We start from the raw sequence: 18,676 nt of genomic DNA on the forward strand, positions 1-18,676 counted from the left end.
GAAACTGAAAGCGACACTCATTTTGAAACAATTTTTTTTGGCTAAAGCGACACTCATTTTGAAACGGAGGGAGTATTATTGTAAAATGAGTGATGTGGATAAAGAGGTCCCATTTAAACACTTAAATCGGGGTGCTCTGTTGTGGATGGTCTTATCAACTGATCCTTAAAAAAGAAACATTAAAACAACGATTAAAATATACATAATTTTTTTCAGTAAATACAACTCATATGATAAAACTTTGCAAAAGCATTTGATCTGAAAAGATGCAGATGCAAACTCTCAATTCCACACTTCTTTGGACTTAATGCGTGTGAGTGTGAATTTTGTTGTTTTAAAACATAGCCTGGACCTAAGCATTTTGAGAAGAAAAAGAGTAAAAAGACATTTTAAACCCTCAACCACAATTAAACTCTAATACCTTGGAGACGTTTTTTCAAAATGTTATGTGATGTTTTATTCTTGAGTAGACCAATTTAATATAAATATATTATTTTAGGACCAGCTCTTCTAAAATGAGTAACTCATTTTAGAGTGTAAAGTGGGTAATATAAATCGTTAATTAACAAATTAAAGGTATATACTATAAGCATATCATAGCAAATTATGAGTTTGTTATAATAACACCCCAAGATTTTTTTTCCACTTTACACTCTATTCACTTTCAAGATGGTTGGAGACGATGATGAAGCAAGATAGATGATGATGATGATAGTGAACAGATGATTTTTTATTTTATTTTTATGAACCCGTGGATGAAGATGATTAAGATGAGCATGGAAGATGATGAATAAAGATAAACCAAATTAGGTGTTGATGGTGCACTATATTAGATATCTTAATCTTAAATAATATATAAACATCAATCTAAGTTTTAGACCACCAATCCTATAGGTGTCACATTCTTAAGCCATCTTTGCCAAATCATCAAATTTTGTAAGTATATTTTATCATCACATTTAGTAATAGGGACCACAAAACCATAACAATTTCAAATTTACACAATAAAAAAACATCAAAATTTAATTTAGATCATAAAAGTTTGAATGTTTCAGATTTTAAGTGATGTTGATAATTTTATAAAAAAAATTTTGAAGGAATTTTTATAAATTTTTTAAAAATTTTATATATTAACGAAAAATTGCGTATTATATTTAACAAAATTATCCTACGTGATATAAAATAGTATATACATATTTTCTTCCATATAATAAAAAAAAATATTATTCTCGTAGTTGTTGCAAGAAAAAAATATTATATTTTTCTTTGCAGTCTGATTTAGATCATGTATCTCTTTGTTAATATTTATTAATCTTGTTTAGTATTATTAGTGTTGAAACTGCAGATGATCACGTGAGTCTTTTGCACATATAGCATCATCTAGGCACTTCTTTTTTCCCTACTTGGTCAAGCTATCTCATGGAGCTTCCCAACCCTCTTTCTAATATTACCTTCATATCCTTCTTTATCTTCCTCTTGGTGTTATTCAAAATAGTTAAAATATGGAGGTGTAACAGTTCCAAGGTTAATTTGCCACCAGGACCATGGAAACTACCCCTCATAGGAAACTTACATCAGATTATCAGCAGATCATTTCCCCATCATCGCTTCAAAATTTTGGCAGATAAATATGGACCTTTAATGTACCTTAAACTAGGAGAGGTACCATACATAATAGTTAGTTCACCAGAAATTGCCAAAGAGATTATGAAAACACATGATCTCAACTTTTGTGATAGGCCAAACCTACTTTTACCTACAATATTTAGTTACAATGCTACTGATGTTATATTCTCTACATATGGAGAACGGTGGAGGCAACTGCGAAAGATTTGTGTTATAGAGCTATTAAGTGCAAAGCGTGTCCAATCATTTAGGTCCATAAGAGAAGATGAAGTGTCAAATCTTGTTAAATCAATAACTGCAAGTGAAGGATCAGTTGTTAATATATCTCAAAAGATTTTCTCAACGACATATGGGGTAACAACGCGGGCGGCTTTTGGCAAAAGGAGCACACACCAACAAGTGTTTAAACACCAACATATGTTGGGAGGCATTTGTATTGTTGATTTGTATCCTTCTATTAAATTGCTTCAATGCGTTAGTAGTTCGAAGGCCAAAATGGAAAAAGTTCACAAAGAGATTGATATGATATTGCAAGACATCATCGACGATCACAAAAACATTCACAAGGAAGATAGCAATGATGAAGATCTAGTAGATGTTCTTCTCAAGATTCAACAGGAAAATTATCACTCACAACATCCTTTAACCGATGACAATATGAAGTCAATCATCCAGGTTAGTCAAGATTAATCACAAGTGTTAGCAAGTTTCTTTAGCAAGTTTATTTCACAATTTAAAAACTAGTTTATAAATTTGCATATATGCTTAGAAATCAGATTTCCTAAAGGAAAAAAATAAGATTAATTATCTTGATTAATAATAGTATTTTGGAGAGAACATCAAATTAATGACTTAAATTTTGGGTAGTGTTGTATGGAAGAAAATGCATGCTTGTTTAGAGAATAGACTGTGTTAATGTTAATCCATTTGTAGGACATGTTCACTGCTGGTACCGAAACATCGTCAGAGGCTGCGTTATGGGCGATGTCTGAGATGGTAAAGAACCCAAAGTTAATGGAAGAAGCACAAGCTGAAGTAAGAAGAGTGTTTGACAAAAAGGAGTATGTGGATGAGACAGAGTTGCACCAATTGATATATTTAAAGTCTGTCATCAAAGAAACACTAAGGTTGCATCCTGTTGCACCATTGTTAGTTCCAAGAGAAAGTAGGGAGAGATGCCAAATTAATGGGTATGAGATCCCGGCTAAGACAAGAGTGGCTATTAATGCTTGGGCTATTGCACGAGATCCAAGGTATTGGGTTGAAGCTGAGAGTTTTAAACCTGAGAGGTTTGTTAATAGCCCAAAATTGACTTTAAAGGCACAGACTTTGAATACATACCATTTGGTGCGGGAAGAAGGATGTGTCCCGGAATTGCATTTGCCTCACCCAACATTGAGCTACCTCTTGCTCAATTACTTTACCACTTTGATTGGAAGCTTCCCAATAAAATGAAGAATGAAGAGCTAGATATGACCGAGTCATTTGGGATTACCGCAGGTAGAAAACACGATCTATGCTTAATTCCTATTATTCGTGGTCTTTAATATGTATTGTCTAAGCAAATAAGTTCAGAAACGATGTTCCTAATAAAATTTGTATTGGTTATCTTTACATATAGGTTCACTATATGTTGTCTAAAATGTGTGCATGATATTTGTCCCACAAATATAGAATTTGTGTTAAAAGGCAGGTCCGAACTTGTATAGTTATTGTGTACGTAACACATTAACAAGAGAAGAATCTTTTGCAGGACTGCCAAGGAAGAAATCCACCTAAAATAGATTGCATATGAATTCAAGAAGGAAGTAGGAATGTGATGCAATCAATATCACACAAGTAACTTACCTTAAAAAAAAAAAAATAGAGAAACAATAAATCAATGAGAAGTAACAATGCTGATATAGGATCATAACCATAAATATATAAAAATGCTAAATCCATATTATGGTGATGAAATCGAATTCGTCCTCTCTGTTAATCTAGTGTCTTTCAGAAAGAAATCATTATAGAAAGACTTTCAGAAAGAAATCATTATAGAAATGTATGAATTGACCAGCGTATCACGTATCGTAGTTAACAACTAAAAGAAAAATGAATCTTTGACGATGCACTTTGAAGCCATAATAATTGAAACTTCAAAATAAAAACAAACGATAGATTAGAAAATGGAGAGTGTCTTTTGGTTTATGAAACCCGGATACGGGTGCGGGTACGATACGATACTGACACGCGGATGCGCGGATTTTTTTAAATTTATGATATGATACAGTTATGATACGCTAACAAACAATTTATACTAAAACATATGTATGTAAAATACTTGAAGAAAATAAACATTGATTACTCTTCATTATTATTATTATTATTATTATTATTATTATTATTATTTTGGTAGAAACTGTTCATTATTATATTATTATAAAAGACATAATTTTAAAAAAAAATAATACATGTGATCAAAATTAAAAAAAATGTAAAGTTTTCTTATAAACCATATTATATTTTCATATGTTGATTACTCTTCATTATTATGATATGATATCGGGAGAAACATTATTAAAAGAACTCAACACAAGTTTTATTTAATGTTAATTAACTGAATCACATCTCTCTCGTTATCTTCATCCACAAGAAATATAATTTTAAGTGGTTCATCGAGAAACAATTTTATTGTTGCATATCTAAAATTGAATCATATACATATTTACTGAATTTTTACAACATTGAATCATATAAATGATGGCGCTCACATAGCCCATTAGAAGCTAGCTGCCAAGTGTTTATTGATGATCTTATAATTATATAAGTCAACGCAAACTTGTTGTTGCTAATTAAAAAGCTTATCTCTTTCATTGTCTAAACTTCCAAGTAAGGATGAACTAGCTATCGGAATGATAACTAGAAACTGGAGAAATAATGTATTTTCAGTCATTATGGAAACTTTTATCTTATATTTTTCTCTTTCAAAGTTGAAGGGAATGAACTAGCTATCGGAATGATAATTAACTAGAAACTTATAGGTTCCTCATCAACCAATTCTTAAAAAAAAAAACATTAAAAAACATTTAAAATATACGCTCAAAAAAAAAAAAAAAGAACTATTCGAACATACATAATTTTTCTTCGGTAAATATATGATAAAAGGTTACATAAATATTTGATATGATGAGATGAAGATTCAAACTCTTAATTCCACACTTCTTTATGCTTAATTTGTGTGTGAGTGTGAATTTTGTTGTTAACTAACATAGTTTGAACCTAGACTTTTTGGAAGAAAAGAAAACGACATATATATTTTGATCCCTCAACCACAATTAAACTATAGTACCTTGGAAGTACAAGCGAAAGGACTAATAATTTATTTTAATCGCAATTGGTTAATAAGATGATGTATGCTGCTAGAGTTCAATAGTTTTTTTTTTTTTTTTTTATGATGATGTATGCTTCGAAAGGTCTAATAGTTTTTTATTTTTATTTTTTTTTATATAGTAATATGCCATCATCTAGGCATTTCATTTTTTCCTCGACGGTCAAGCTATCTCATGGAGCTTCACAACCATCTTTCTAATATTTCCTTCTTTATCTTTCTCTTGGTGCTATTCAAAATTGTCAAAATATGGAGTTGTAACAGTTCCAAGATTAATTTGCCACCAGGACCATGGAGACTACCCCTCATCGGAAACTTACATCAGATTATCAGCAGATCATTGCCCCATCACCGTTTAAAATTTTTGGCAGATAAATATGGACCTCTAATGCACCTTAAACTAGGAGAGGTACCCTACGTAATAGTTCTGAGCCGTCACAGAAACCCTAGTTTCTTCTCCTTCATCCACCAAGGAGGGGTGATTTAGGGTCAATTTTTGACCCAAAATCACCCCTCTAACTCGTTTTTTATCTCCCTTTTATTGAAATAAGTGATTTTCACATCTATTTCGTTTTATTTTGTGATTTTGTCGTCTTCGTGCGACGTTGGTTGTTCGTCGTCTTTGTGCGCCATTGTTTGTTTTTCTTGTTTCTCTCAGCTATTTGATCGCTTCAGATTGTCAGATCAGCTTCGATCCAGTGCAGATCCAATCAATGACTTTGGCGTCATCCACGTTACAGATCCGGAAACATGGTTATTCCGGAGATTTAAATATAGTCATATGTGTAGGCATGTGTACTTTGTCGTTTTATGCTATTAACATGGATGTTGTGAGCTTATTCACAGATTCATCCTTTTTGTTTTTAGCGAATTTACATTATATCATATACTCTTTTAATTTGAATGAATGAATATCAAGAAATTGCCAAAGAGATTATGAAAACACATGATCTAAACTTTAAGTGGTAGGCCAAACCTTCTTTTGTCTACAATATTTAGGGAGGTGTATTAGATTGAGATTTTAAAAGATTGTTTTGATAAAAAAAATCTTGAAGATTTTAAAAGACTTTGTTGGATTGTATTGATTTTATGGGATTTTAAAAAGCATTTTTTGAAAGACTTTTTACAATCAAGATTCTCAATGCAAGATTTTAAAGGACTTTAATGGATTTTTAAGATTTTAAAGGGTCCATAAATTTTTTTTTTTTTTTGGCTTTCGCACCGGTTTCCGACCCATCAAAGGTGGACGACTAATCCGGCTCGTACGTAGAGGCATGCGTACTGGCCAAGCGTTGTTCCCCCTGGGAATCGAACCCGGTATTCCCCGGATATGTCCTTGGAAAGAGCTCCTTGCCACTGGAGCCCAAGCAACTTGGTTAAAGGGTCCATAAATTTAAAGATACTGTACGGTATAATACTATTAGATGTATGGATCAGTTGCATTGAATCAATGAGTGTATAGACTATAGATGATATACTACTAGCAGGTTGACTGATCTTAAAAATTATGGGCATATGATATCAAAATAAATAGACCTATATTAAAATAAGTTATGTTAATTAAGTTATTGATAATAATAATTTGATTGAAAAATGCATGTTACAGGTAGAAAAATGCAAGTAGAAAAATTATTATAATATATGAACGTAAAGTTGTGATTGTTTATAATAATTTGATATATAGGTAGATCGTAAAATAATAAGTTATGTTAAGAAAAGTGCAAGTTAAAGGCATGATGATTTCAACAATCAAGTTTGCCAAACAAAATATATAACCTGCTATTGTCACAGTAGAACAGAAAAGAATTTGGAAGAAACGTAAAAAAAATAAATAAATAATGAATTTGGAAAAGTATTACAAAATCTCATGAGTATGTGTGAGATTGTTGGATAAGTGTATTTTAACTAAAAAGTCTCACACAATCCATTCCACAAATGAATCCATTAAAATCTGTCTAATTTTCGATACACATAGACATTTTATAAGTTCTTAGAAATCTTAATTGAATACCAACGGATTTCGATGCCTTGAAAAAAAAATCTTAATTGTCTTGATTGAATACCATAAGATTTATTTAGATTTCATAAAAGTCTTGATTGAATACCACAAGATTTTTTTATCATAAAAAAGTTTATTAAAATCCTTTGAAATCTCAATTGAATACACTTACAATGCTACTGATGTTATATTCTCGATATATGGAGAACGGTGGAGGCAACTACGGAAGATACGTGTTATAGAGCTATTAAGTGCAAAGCGTGTCCAATCATTTAGGTCTATAAGTGAAGGATCAGTTGTTAATCTCTCTCATAAGATTTTGTCAATGACATATGGGATAACAGCGCGAGCGGCTTTTGGAAAAAGGAGCAAACACCAAGAAGTGTTTAGATCAGCAATAGAGGAAGTAGCAAATTTGTTGGGAGGCGTTTGTATTGTTGATTTGTTTCCTTCTATTAAATTGCTTCAATGCTTGAGTAGAGCGAAGGCCAAAATGGAAAAACTTCACAGAGAGCTTGATATGATGTTGCAGGACATCATCGACGATCACAAAAGCATTCACATGGAAGCAAGCAATGATGAAGATCTAGTTGATGTTCTTCTCAAGATTCAACAAGAAAATTATCACTCACAACATCCTTTAACTGATGACAATATAAAATCAATCATCCAGGTTAATCTACAACCAAAATTGTAAGCAAGTTTATTTCACAATTTTAAAACTAGTCAAATATCCTAGAGGAAAAAAAATAAGATTATCTTGACTGTTAATAGTATTTTGGAGAGAACATCAAATTAATGACTTAATTTTTGGGTAGCGTTGTATGGAAGAAAATGCATGTTGATTTAGGGGGGTGTATTGAATTTGGATTTTGAAGGACAATTTTTGCTTAAAAAAGTCTCAAAGATTTTAAAAGATTTTGTAGGATTTTAATGACTTTCATGATTTTAAAAGACAATCAGGATTTTTAATTTGGATTTCAATGGATTCACATCATAAGATTTTAAAGGATTTTATGGATTTATAAGATTTCAAAAGAATTTTTGAATTTTAAGGACTCATTGCAAAGAAATGATTACAACGCACTCTCTATCATAATATTTTGAATACATACTCTTATTTTTTATTTTATTTTTATGAGAGATAGAGAGAGGGGAAAGAGAGGAGGGAGAGAAGGGAGAAAAGAGAGGTGAGAGAGGGAGAAGATATATATATATATATATATATATATATATAGAGAGAGAGAGAGAGAGAGAGAGAGAGGGGGAAGAGAGAGAGAAGAAAAGAGAGGAGAGAGAGAGAGAGAGAGAGAGAGAGAGAAGGGAGAGACGAAGAGAGAAGGGAGGGAGAGAGAGAGAGAGAGAGAGAGAGAGAGAGAGGAGGAAGAAAAGAGAGGAGGAAGAAAAGAGAGGAGAGAGGGAAGGGAGAAGAGAGGGAAAAAGGGATAAGAAAGAGATAGTAAAAACTTTTAAAGAAAAACAATCCCAAAAAATCTTATGTCTTCATGAAAGACTTTTTTTTGTTAAAATTTCACTAGAAAATCCCACAAAATCCATCAAAATCTAATTTATTAAACAATCCTTTGAAATTTGAATGATTTTGAATATCATGAGACTTTTTTTAAGTGATGAAAAGTCTTGATTGAATACCTCAAGACTTTTTTAAAATGACAAAGAATCTTGATTGAATACCACAAGACTTTTTTTAAATTGCAAAGAATCTTGATTGAATACCACAAGACTTTTTCATAATTAAAAAGTCTTTTAAAATCCCTTAGAATCTTAATCCTTAGAGAGTAGATAGTGTTAATGTTAATCCATTTGTAGGACATGTTTGGTGCTGGTACTGAAACATCGTCAGAGGCTGTGATTTGGGCGATGTCTGCGATGGTAAAAAACCCAAAGGTAATGGAAGAAGCACAAGCTGAAGTAAGAAGAGTGTTTGATAAAAAGGGATATGAAGATGAGACAGAGTTGCACCTGTTGATATACTTAAAGTCCGTCATCAAAGAAACACTGAGGTTATATCCTGTTGCTCCATTGTTAGTTCCAAGAGAAAGTAGGGAGAGATGCCAAATCAATGGTTATGAGATTCCAGCTAAGACAAAGGTTGCTGTCAATGCTTGGGCAATTGGAAGAGATCCAAAGTATTGGGTGGAAGCTGAGAGTTTTAAACCGGAGAGGTTTGTTTATAGCCCAATTGATTTCAAAGGCACGGACTTCGAATTCATACCATTTGGTGGTGGAAGGAGAATGTGTCCAGGTATTGCATTTGCCTTACCCAACATTGAGTTGCCTCTTGCTAGTTTACTTTACCATTTTGATTGGAAGCTTCCCAATGGAATGAAGAATGAAGAACTAGATATGACTGAGTCATTTGGGATTACTGCAGGTAGAAAATAAGATTTATGCTTAATTCCTATTACTCGTCGTCTTTAATATGTATTGTCCAAGCAAACAAGTTCGGAAACGATGTTCCTAATAAAATTTGTATTGGTAATCTTTACATATAGGTTCACTATATGTTGTCTAAAATTTGTGTATGATATTTGTACCTAAAATATAGAATTTGTGTTGAAAGGAAGTTGCGAACTATTTGTACAGTATTGTGTAATACATTAACCAGAGAAGAATCTTTTCCTTGACTGCCAAGGAAGAAATCCACCTAAAATAGATAGCATATGAAAAAGGATTGTGAGGCAAACAATATCACACAAGTAACTTACCTTAAAAAAATAGAGAAACAATAAATCACAGAGAAGTAATAATGCTGATATAGGATCATAATTATAAATATATAAAAATGCTAAATCCATATTATGGTTATGAAATCTAATTCTTCCTCTCTGATATGACTGAGTCATTTGGGCATACTGTCGGAAGAAAAAAAGACCTATGTTCGGTCCCTATTACTCGTCCTCTTTAATATTTGTGTCTAAGCAAACAAGTTCACAATGTGGTTAATTTTCTTATACTACTCTCATCAAGGTGTATGATGTTCCAAATAATATTGTTTGTAGTCCTTAACAATCGTTGTTGACATTTTTATGAAGATTCTCCGTTCGACATTAGATATTCAATTTAGCTTGAAAATCCATGGACTTCTTCAGTTAATAAGTTTGTTCCAATTCCTTCATCAAATCAAACATATGTCAAAGCATTTGCATCAATTTGAACGCTTATTTCAGTATGTTTAATTTGTGAGGATTAAGGTTTTCTATGTAGGGCCAGGAGAAAGATGCAACTTTATAGTATGCTGAATTTTAGTGTATGCATGTCTCACTTGGTTCTCACTCAGCATTTGCGAACAGTTTGGGAAATATGTACGAACATGAATGACTAAGATATTCACGAGCTCTAGTAATAGTATTAAAATCACCAATGAAACTCCAATTTTCCGGTAAAGGATGATTAATTTGGTGATAATGACATATAATTACAAGTCTAACAAGACCCTATCTAAAATCACTAGTGTCTTTTGGTTTAATAATGTAGTGTTATTATTAATTTTACAAAATAATTTATTTGACATAATGACCGAACCGAAGTAAATAATACACTAAGCTCTTCAAAATGTAATATGATTTTTTCAGGTGCAAAATAGAAAAAATATAATTCCACAAAAAAAATGCAAAATATATTATAAATGAAATTTTCTTGAGTGAGACTAAAATTGATAGGATCAATTTAATAAGCCCTTGAAGACGGGAAGATGACAATCGAGTCTCACATGATGTGCTGCAATTTAATTAACTCTAATGATCTACATGTGTGTGTGTGTCTTTTTATTAAATTGCTTTGGATTGGAGGATATCATGCAATGAAGACTCCTTTGTACTGGTTGTTCTATGTTTGACCACACAAAGCACACCTTATGCTTCATGTGTGTCTTTATTAAATTGCTTTGGATATATAAAAAGAAAATTAAACAACTGGCACATGGTTGGTGCAAGGAGAAATTGTTGTTAATAATATTTCTTTACATTAGAACGTGTATCTTAATGTTAATACTATAGTGATTTTATATTAGTATTAGCTGTGTATTAATGAACATGTCTGCATTGTATTGAAATTGCAAGTGATCTTTTGAGTGTTTTGCATAGAAACCTTCTTTGTCAAGGCACTCTTCAGATTCTCTAGATCAAGCTACCAACATGGAGCTTCACAACCCTTTTTCTAACATCATCTTTATGGCCACCTTTCTCTTCCTCTTTCTGTTGTTCAAAATCGTTAAAAGATGGAGTTTTAACAATTCCACTACCAAATTGCCACCAGGACCATGGAAACTACCCCTCATAGGAAACTTACATCAGATTATCAGCAGAACATTGCCCCATCATCGCTTCAAAATTTTGGCAGATAAATATGGACCTTTAATGCACCTTAAACTAGGAGAGGTACCCTACGTAATAGTTAGTTCACCAGAAATTGCCAAAGAGATTATGAAAACACATGATCTCAACTTCTGTGACAGGCCAAGCCTTCTTTTGTCCAATATATATAGTTACAATGCTACAAACATTGCCTTCGCTACATACGGTGAACATTGGAGGCAAGTACGAAAGATATGCGTTATAGAGCTATTAAGTGCAAAGCGTGTCCAATCATTTAGGTCTATAAGAGAAGATGAGGTGTCAAATCTTGTCAAATCAATAACTGCAAGTGAAGGATCAGTTGTTAATCTCTCTCATAAAATTTTCTCATTGACATATGGGATAACAGCGCGGGCAGCTTTTGGGAAAAGGAATAGACACCAAGATGTGTTCATACCAGCATTGGAGAAAGTAGTCGTACTATTAGGAAGATTTGAAATTGCAGATTTGTATCCTTCTATTAAATTACTTCAATGGATGAGTAGGGAGAAGACCAAAATGGAAAAACTTCATAGAGAGATTGATATGATAGCGCAAGACATCATCGACGATCACAGAAGCATTCACAAGGAAGCAAGCAATGATGAAGATCTAGTAGATGTTCTTCTCAAGATTCAACAGGAAAATTATAACTCACAACATCCTTTAACTGATGACAATATAAAATCAATCATCCAGGTTAGTCTACAACCAAAATTGTAAGCAAGTTTATTTCACAATTTTAAAACTAGTTTATAAATTTGCATATGCTTAGAAGTCAAATTTCTAGAGGAAAAAAAATAAGATTATCTTGATTAATAATAGTATTTTGGAGAGAACATCAAATTAATGACTTACCTTTTGGGTAGCGTTGTATGTAATGTTAATGTTAATCCATCTGTAGGACATGTTCGCTGCTGGTACCGAAACATCATCAGAGGTTGTGTTATGGGCAATGTCTGAGATGGTAAAGAACCCAAAGGTAATGGAAGAAGCACAAGCTGAAGTAAGAAGAGTGTTTAATAAAAAGGGGTGTGTGGATGAGACAGAGTTGCACCAATTGATATACTTGAAGTCTGTCATCAAAGAAACACTGAGGTTGCATCCCGTTGCACCATTGTTAATTCCAAGAGAAAGTAGGGAGAGATGCCAAATCAATGGGTATGAAATCCCAGCTAAGACAAGGGTCATGGTTAATGCTTGGGCTATTGGAAGAGATCCAAGATATTGGGTTGAAGCTGAGAATTTCAAACCTGAGAGGTTTGTTAATAGCCCAATTGAATTCAAAGGTACAGACTTTGAATACATACCATTTGGTGCTGGAAGAAGGATGTGTCCCGGAATTGCATTTGCCTTACCCAACATTGAGTTGCCTCTTGCTAATTTACTTTACCACTTTGATTGGAAGCTTCCCAATGGAATGAAGAATGAAGAACTAGATATGACTGAGTCATTTGGGATTACTGTAGGTAGAAAACACGATCTATGTTTAATTCCTATTACTCGTCGTCTTTAATATGTATTATCTAAGCAAACAAATTCAGAAACGATGTTCCTAATAAAATTTGTACGTAATGGTAAACTTTACATATAGGTTTACTATATGTAGTCTAAAATTTGTGTATGATATTTGTACCACAAATATAGAATATGTGTCCAAGCATTGCATTTGGCTTAGCCAAAATGTTGAACTACCTCTTGCTGAATTACTTTATGGCTTTGATTGAAAGCTGCCCAATGAAATGAATAATGAAGAACTTGATATGACTTAGTCGTCATTTGGAATTATAGTCGGAAGAAAACACGACCTAATATTTGTATTGTGCACTGCCTTTCAAAAAGAAAATATTTGTATTGTCTAAGCAAAGAAGTTCGCAATGTGGTTAATTAATTACTTATACTACTTTCTGCAAGGCGTGGTTCACATTTTTATTAAGAATATACGTTTGACATAAGATAGCTTGAAAATCCCGGGATTTCTTCGGTTAATCAGTTTGTTCCAACTCCCTCATCAAATCAACATTTTGCACGCCTATTTCAGTATGTTTAATTTGTAAGGATTAAGATTTCTCATTTCTCTCTCGGGTTTCTTCTATGTAGGACCAGGAGAAAGATGCAACTAGTTTTATTTGTGTCATGTCTCACTTGGTTCTTCTCAGCATTTGCAAACAGTGAAGTAAGAAAATTGACTTTTTTGAAAAAATTATTTTGTTTAGTCAATAATGTCCTGCTAGTGGACCACTCTAAAACTAAACTTTACCTTATTACAAATCAGTCCTCATACAAAATATTAAGGGGAATTTCAATTTTAGTGAACAAATGAGAATCTATATTTTCCTTCAAAAATAAAATGGGAATCTATATTTAATTTTGATTTAATCAGGGACACAATTGCAATAAATAAAGATATAATGAGACATTTTATGAGCAAATGTGCAATACACCATATAATCTGACATGGTATAGATTAAATAAACAAATACTCAATGATTGACCATTTAACTTCACCAAAAAAGTCGTTCTCATCACCATAGAATTTTTCATTCCATTAATTAGCAAGCTTGTTTCATGTATGTACGAGCATGAAACATTACAGTCTTCTTATTCATTGCCTATCCAAAATAACTAGTGTCTTTGAATTCAATTGGAGTGTATCTGAAATCATTAGTGTCTCTTGGTTTAACTATGTAGTGTGTTATTATTAATTTTTACAAAAAAAATTATTTGACATAATAACCGAAGTAAATAATAAACTAAGTTCTTCAAAATGTTAGTGGATGATTTTTTTCATGTGCATAATACAAAAAATAAAAATAAAAATCCACAAAAAAATGCAAAATATATTATAAATGAAATTTGCATGAGTCCTTGAAGACGGGAAGATGACAATCGAGTCTCACATGACGTGCTGCAATTTAATTAACTCTTAATCGAAAATCATTAATATGATGCCTGTTCACATAAAAAACAACAAGAGTTTTCTAAGTATTTTGATTTAGCGATATGGTTCTTGTGTAGTGGTTGTTTTATTTTGACTCCACAAAGTACACCTTATTCTTCATGTGTGTGTGTCTTTTTATTAAATTTCTTTGGATTGGATGGTATCAATATTTTTAATTGTATGTGATTAGGTGTATTGGGGATTCCACTTGTGTACCATTAAGGTACCAATGGTATATACCATTGGCCAATTAGAGTGTGTCAACTACCAATGTTACTTTATAAATGTTTTATTTGATATGTTTTTTTAAAGGGTATGCTACGTAGCACATTCTAATTGGACAATGGTATATAGCATTATGGTACACAAGTGGTATCCGTGTATTGGAGGATATCATGCAATGATGATCAGTTCCTATTTTTGACCACACAAAGCACACCTTATCCTTCATGTGTCTTTATTAAATTGCTTTGCAAATATATAAAAATATCAAACAACAGGCACATGGTTGGTGCAAGGAGAAAATGTTATTAATAATATTTCTTTACATTAGAAATTGCAAGTGATTTTTTGAGTGTTTTTATATTAGTATTTGCTGTGTATTAATTAATGAACATGTCTGCATTTTATTGAAATTGCAAGTGATCTTTTGAGTGTTTTGCATAGAAACCTTCTTTTGACAAGGCACTCTTCAGATTCTCCAGATCAAGCTACCAACATGGAGCTTCACAACCCTTTTTCTAATATCATCTTCTTGCTCTCCTTTCTCTTCCTCTTGGTGCTATTCAAAATAGTTAAAAGATGGAGTTTTAACAATTCCACTACCAAATTGCCACCAGGACCATGGAAACTACCCCTCATAGGAAACATACACCAGATTACTGGCAGTTCACCCCCCCATCACCACTTCAAAAACTTGGCAGAAAAATATGGACCTTTGATGCACCTTAAACTAGGAGAGGTACCATATGTAATAGTTAGTTCACCAGAAATGGCAAAAGAGATTATGAAAACACATGACATCACATTTTGTGATAGGCCAGATGTTCTTTTACCTAGAGTATTTACTTACAATGCTAGAGATATCGCCTTCTCTACATACGGAGAACTTTGGAGACAATTACGAAAGATATGTGTTGTAGAGCTATTAAGTGCAAAACGTGTCCAATCTTTTAGTTTCATAAGAGAAGAAGAGGTGTCAGATCTTGTTAAATCAATATCTGCAAATGAAGGATCAATTGTTAATCTCTCTAAGTCGATTTTCTCAATGACTTATGGGATCGTGGCACGTTCAGCGTTTGGGAAAAAGAACAGACACCAGCAAATGTTCAAATCAACAATAGAGGAAGCATTAGGCCTATTGGGAGAATTTTGTATTGCTGATTTGTATCCTTCTATTAAAATACTTCAAAAGGTAAGTAGAGTGAAGACCAGAGTTCAGAAACTGCAAGGAGAAATTGATACGATATTGCAAGACATCGTCAATGATCATAGAAGCAATGACAGTAAAACACGCAAGGATGAAGACCTAGTTGATGTTCTTCTCAAGGTTCAACATGAAAATGTTCACTCACAACAACCCTTAACTGATGAAAATATAAAATCAGTCATTCAGGTTAGTCTACTGCCAAACATGACGTTAATATGCTTTCCTTTTTCACAACTTAAATACTAATATTTTGAAGAAAATATCAAATTAATAACCTATTTTATGGTTGTAATATATGGAAGAAAATACATGGTCGTTTAGATCATAAATATTCTTACTGTTAATCTATTTGCAGGACTTGTTCATTGCCGGTAGCGAAACATCGTCAGGAATTGTGTTATGGGCAATGTCTGAGATGATAAAGAACCCAATAGTAATGGAAGAAGCACAAGTTGAGGTAAGAAGAGTGTTTGATAAAAAGGGGTATGTAGACGAGACAGAGTTGCACCAGTTGACATACTTAAAATCTGTCATCAAAGAAACATTGAGGCTGCATCCTACTGTACCTTTGTTGGTTCCAAGAGAAAGTAGAGAGAGATGTGAAATAAATGGCTATGAGATCCCAGCTAAGACAAGGGTTGCCGTCAATGCTTGGGCGATTGGAAGAGATCCAAAGTATTGGATTGAAGCTGAGAGTTTTAAACCTGAGCGGTTTGTTAATAACCTTATCGATTTCAAGGGCACAGACTTTGAATACATACCATTTGGTGCCGGAAGAAGGATGTGTCCAGGTATTGCATTTGCCTTACCCAATGTTGAGTTGCCTCTTGCTAAGTTGCTTTATCACTTTGATTGGAAGCTTCCCAATGGAATGAGCCATGAAGAATTTGATATGACTGAAGCATTTGGGCTTACTGTTGGAAAAAAGCATGATGTATGTTTGATCCCTATCACTCGTCGTCCTTAATAAAGATAGAATGATTATGTTGCTTTCAGTACTTAGCAGTTGGAGAATGATTGTAATATAGATAGAAAATAAGATTCATTTCTCCCATGAAGGAGTATGATGTTCCTAATAAAGTTTGTACTTAATTTTTACAAATAGATTTATTGTATACCACAAACATAGCATGTGTCATAATGAAGTTGTAACCATTGAAGTATGGTCACACAATGTTTTGCTAACCGGTGACTCCAGGGCTGGTTAAGAAATTCATAAATAAAAATTGTCTTGAAAATAACTTTTTTTTTATAAAAATTTATTTATTTTGGTTGCTTAATCAATGCCTCTGAAACCCTATTTAGCATCAAAGAGGTATGAAGAGTGTATGATATACTAATTGTCGTCCTAAATTTGTGTATGATATTTGTACCAAAAATATAGAATTTGTGTAAAACTGCAGTTGCAAATTATTGAAGTATAGGTATCCAATGTTCTATAATGCATTAACTAGAGATGAACCTTTTCCAGGACTGCCAAGGATGAAATCCACCTGAGATAGATAGCATATGAAGAAGGATTTTTGAGGCAATCAATATCACACAAGTAATTTACCTTAAAAAAGGTATAGAGAAACAATATATCAATGAGAAGGAACAATTTATTTTAATTTATTAAAATAAAAAAATCTCAGTTTGAAATTAGTCTACATTTTGTGGCATGCTATTCAAAGTTGGAAAATTTTCTAATAATTGTCATATCCCCTAAAATAAGTCCTGATGCTTCACACATATCACATGTTTTTTGAGCAATCTGTAACAAATATACAAAATTGAAGACAAAGAATGAGATTCATAAGTTATGAGATAGCAATCATCAAGAAAAAAAAAGTGGAGTAAACCACAAAATTAGAGATTTTCCAATAGGTCTCCCACTACTAGAAACTCTCTATTTTCCTGCGGAATTACCTGCGGATTGGGTGAAATTTCCGCAGGAAACCTGTTTCCTATGGATTTTGCCAAGGATTAAGGTTCCCAGGTATAACTTTCGTGGGTAATTGTTTCCTTAGGATTTTGAAAACCGCAGGAAAATTCGGACAGTTATTCTAGAGATTCTAGTAGTGTCCTAGATTATGAATATTTAAAAAAGGTTTCCAACTTAAGTGTCAAGTTGGTCCCCCACTTACTATCAATTAGGTTATTATATTATAACAATTTACTAGTTACTATCAATCTGGTCCATATCTTCATCCAGTTCTATCAGTTAATATATGACTTCAATATCAAACTTACATTCATCATCCAGTTACTATCAGTTAAAATATGACTTCAATATTAAACTTCCGTTTGGATTCACTCGATTTTTAGCGTATGAAAAATAGCTTATACAAATAAATAATCTTTAATTTTATGTTAATTCATAAGTTTTCGTTAACAAAAATTGTATCTTTATAAACTCTCTTTTTTTATAAACTACCTTGACAAACTAATGAATAATACATAAAAGCTTTTTTGTTTTGACAGAAGTAAAATACATAAAAGCTTATTTATTTTAATTAACTATTTTGCATAAGCTAAAAATTAAGCCAATCCAAACGAGCCGCTAGTGTGATTATAGTTTTTTTAGTGTATGTGTTTTATCTATTTGCATTTTAGTGTTACCTCTTATCTTGCTAGTTCAATGACTACGTTTTAATTTGGTATGACATTTTTTTTTTTTGGCCAGAATTTGGTATGACATTGTATATAGTTCTATGGATATATTTTGATTATTACTCTATATAATTTTGATACATGGTTATCTTTTGAATTCTTGATGACATATGAAACAAAATTTTATGGTGTGTGACTGTATATTATGCATATACGGTTAAAACATAGTCAACTTAACAAAGTCGGGTTACACAAGTTTTTAAGTCGGTTCTGAGTTAACCGACCTAAACCATTTTTTGTTAAGTCACTGAAAATCCGACTTAACAATATAAAAAAAAAATAAGTAAGGAACTCAAAAGAAAAAATA

The 18,676-nt window shown here is 32.4% G+C and overlaps 2 protein-coding genes and 2 pseudogenes across 3 annotated transcripts; all 4 read left to right on the plus strand.

The window, feature by feature from the left end:
- The first annotated feature begins 1,365 nt into the window (after positions 1-1,365).
- Positions 1,366-3,319, plus strand: LOC146925140 (cytochrome P450 71D10-like; annotated as a pseudogene). Its single transcript, XR_015010418.1, has 2 exons — positions 1,366-2,301; positions 2,560-3,319. The product of XR_015010418.1 is annotated as a cytochrome P450 71D10-like (transcript).
- A 1,791-nt stretch (positions 3,320-5,110) lies between these two features.
- On the plus strand, positions 5,111-9,434 carry LOC146925141 (cytochrome P450 71D10-like; annotated as a pseudogene).
- Positions 9,435-11,041: 1,607 nt separating this feature from the next.
- On the plus strand, positions 11,042-13,159 carry LOC146925142 (cytochrome P450 71D10-like). Its single transcript, XM_085710098.1, has 2 exons — positions 11,042-12,046; positions 12,252-13,159. The coding sequence occupies exons 1-2, from the start codon at positions 11,150-11,152 to the stop codon at positions 12,861-12,863; spliced, it is 1,509 nt and encodes a 502-aa protein (XP_085566224.1). The 5' UTR covers positions 11,042-11,149; the 3' UTR covers positions 12,864-13,159.
- Positions 13,160-14,779: 1,620 nt separating this feature from the next.
- On the plus strand, positions 14,780-16,841 carry LOC146925143 (cytochrome P450 71D10-like). Its single transcript, XM_085710097.1, has 2 exons — positions 14,780-15,903; positions 16,073-16,841. Exons 1-2 carry the CDS (start codon positions 15,007-15,009, stop codon positions 16,682-16,684), a joined length of 1,509 nt encoding a protein of 502 aa, XP_085566223.1. The 5' UTR covers positions 14,780-15,006; the 3' UTR covers positions 16,685-16,841.
- Positions 16,842-18,676: the final 1,835 nt, after the last annotated feature.

The sequence above is a fragment of the Medicago sativa genome, chromosome 5 (assembly GCF_051527215.1).
Source record: "Medicago sativa cultivar Bolivia chromosome 5, Bolivia_mono, whole genome shotgun sequence".
Classification (NCBI taxonomy): domain Eukaryota; kingdom Viridiplantae; phylum Streptophyta; class Magnoliopsida; order Fabales; family Fabaceae; genus Medicago; species Medicago sativa.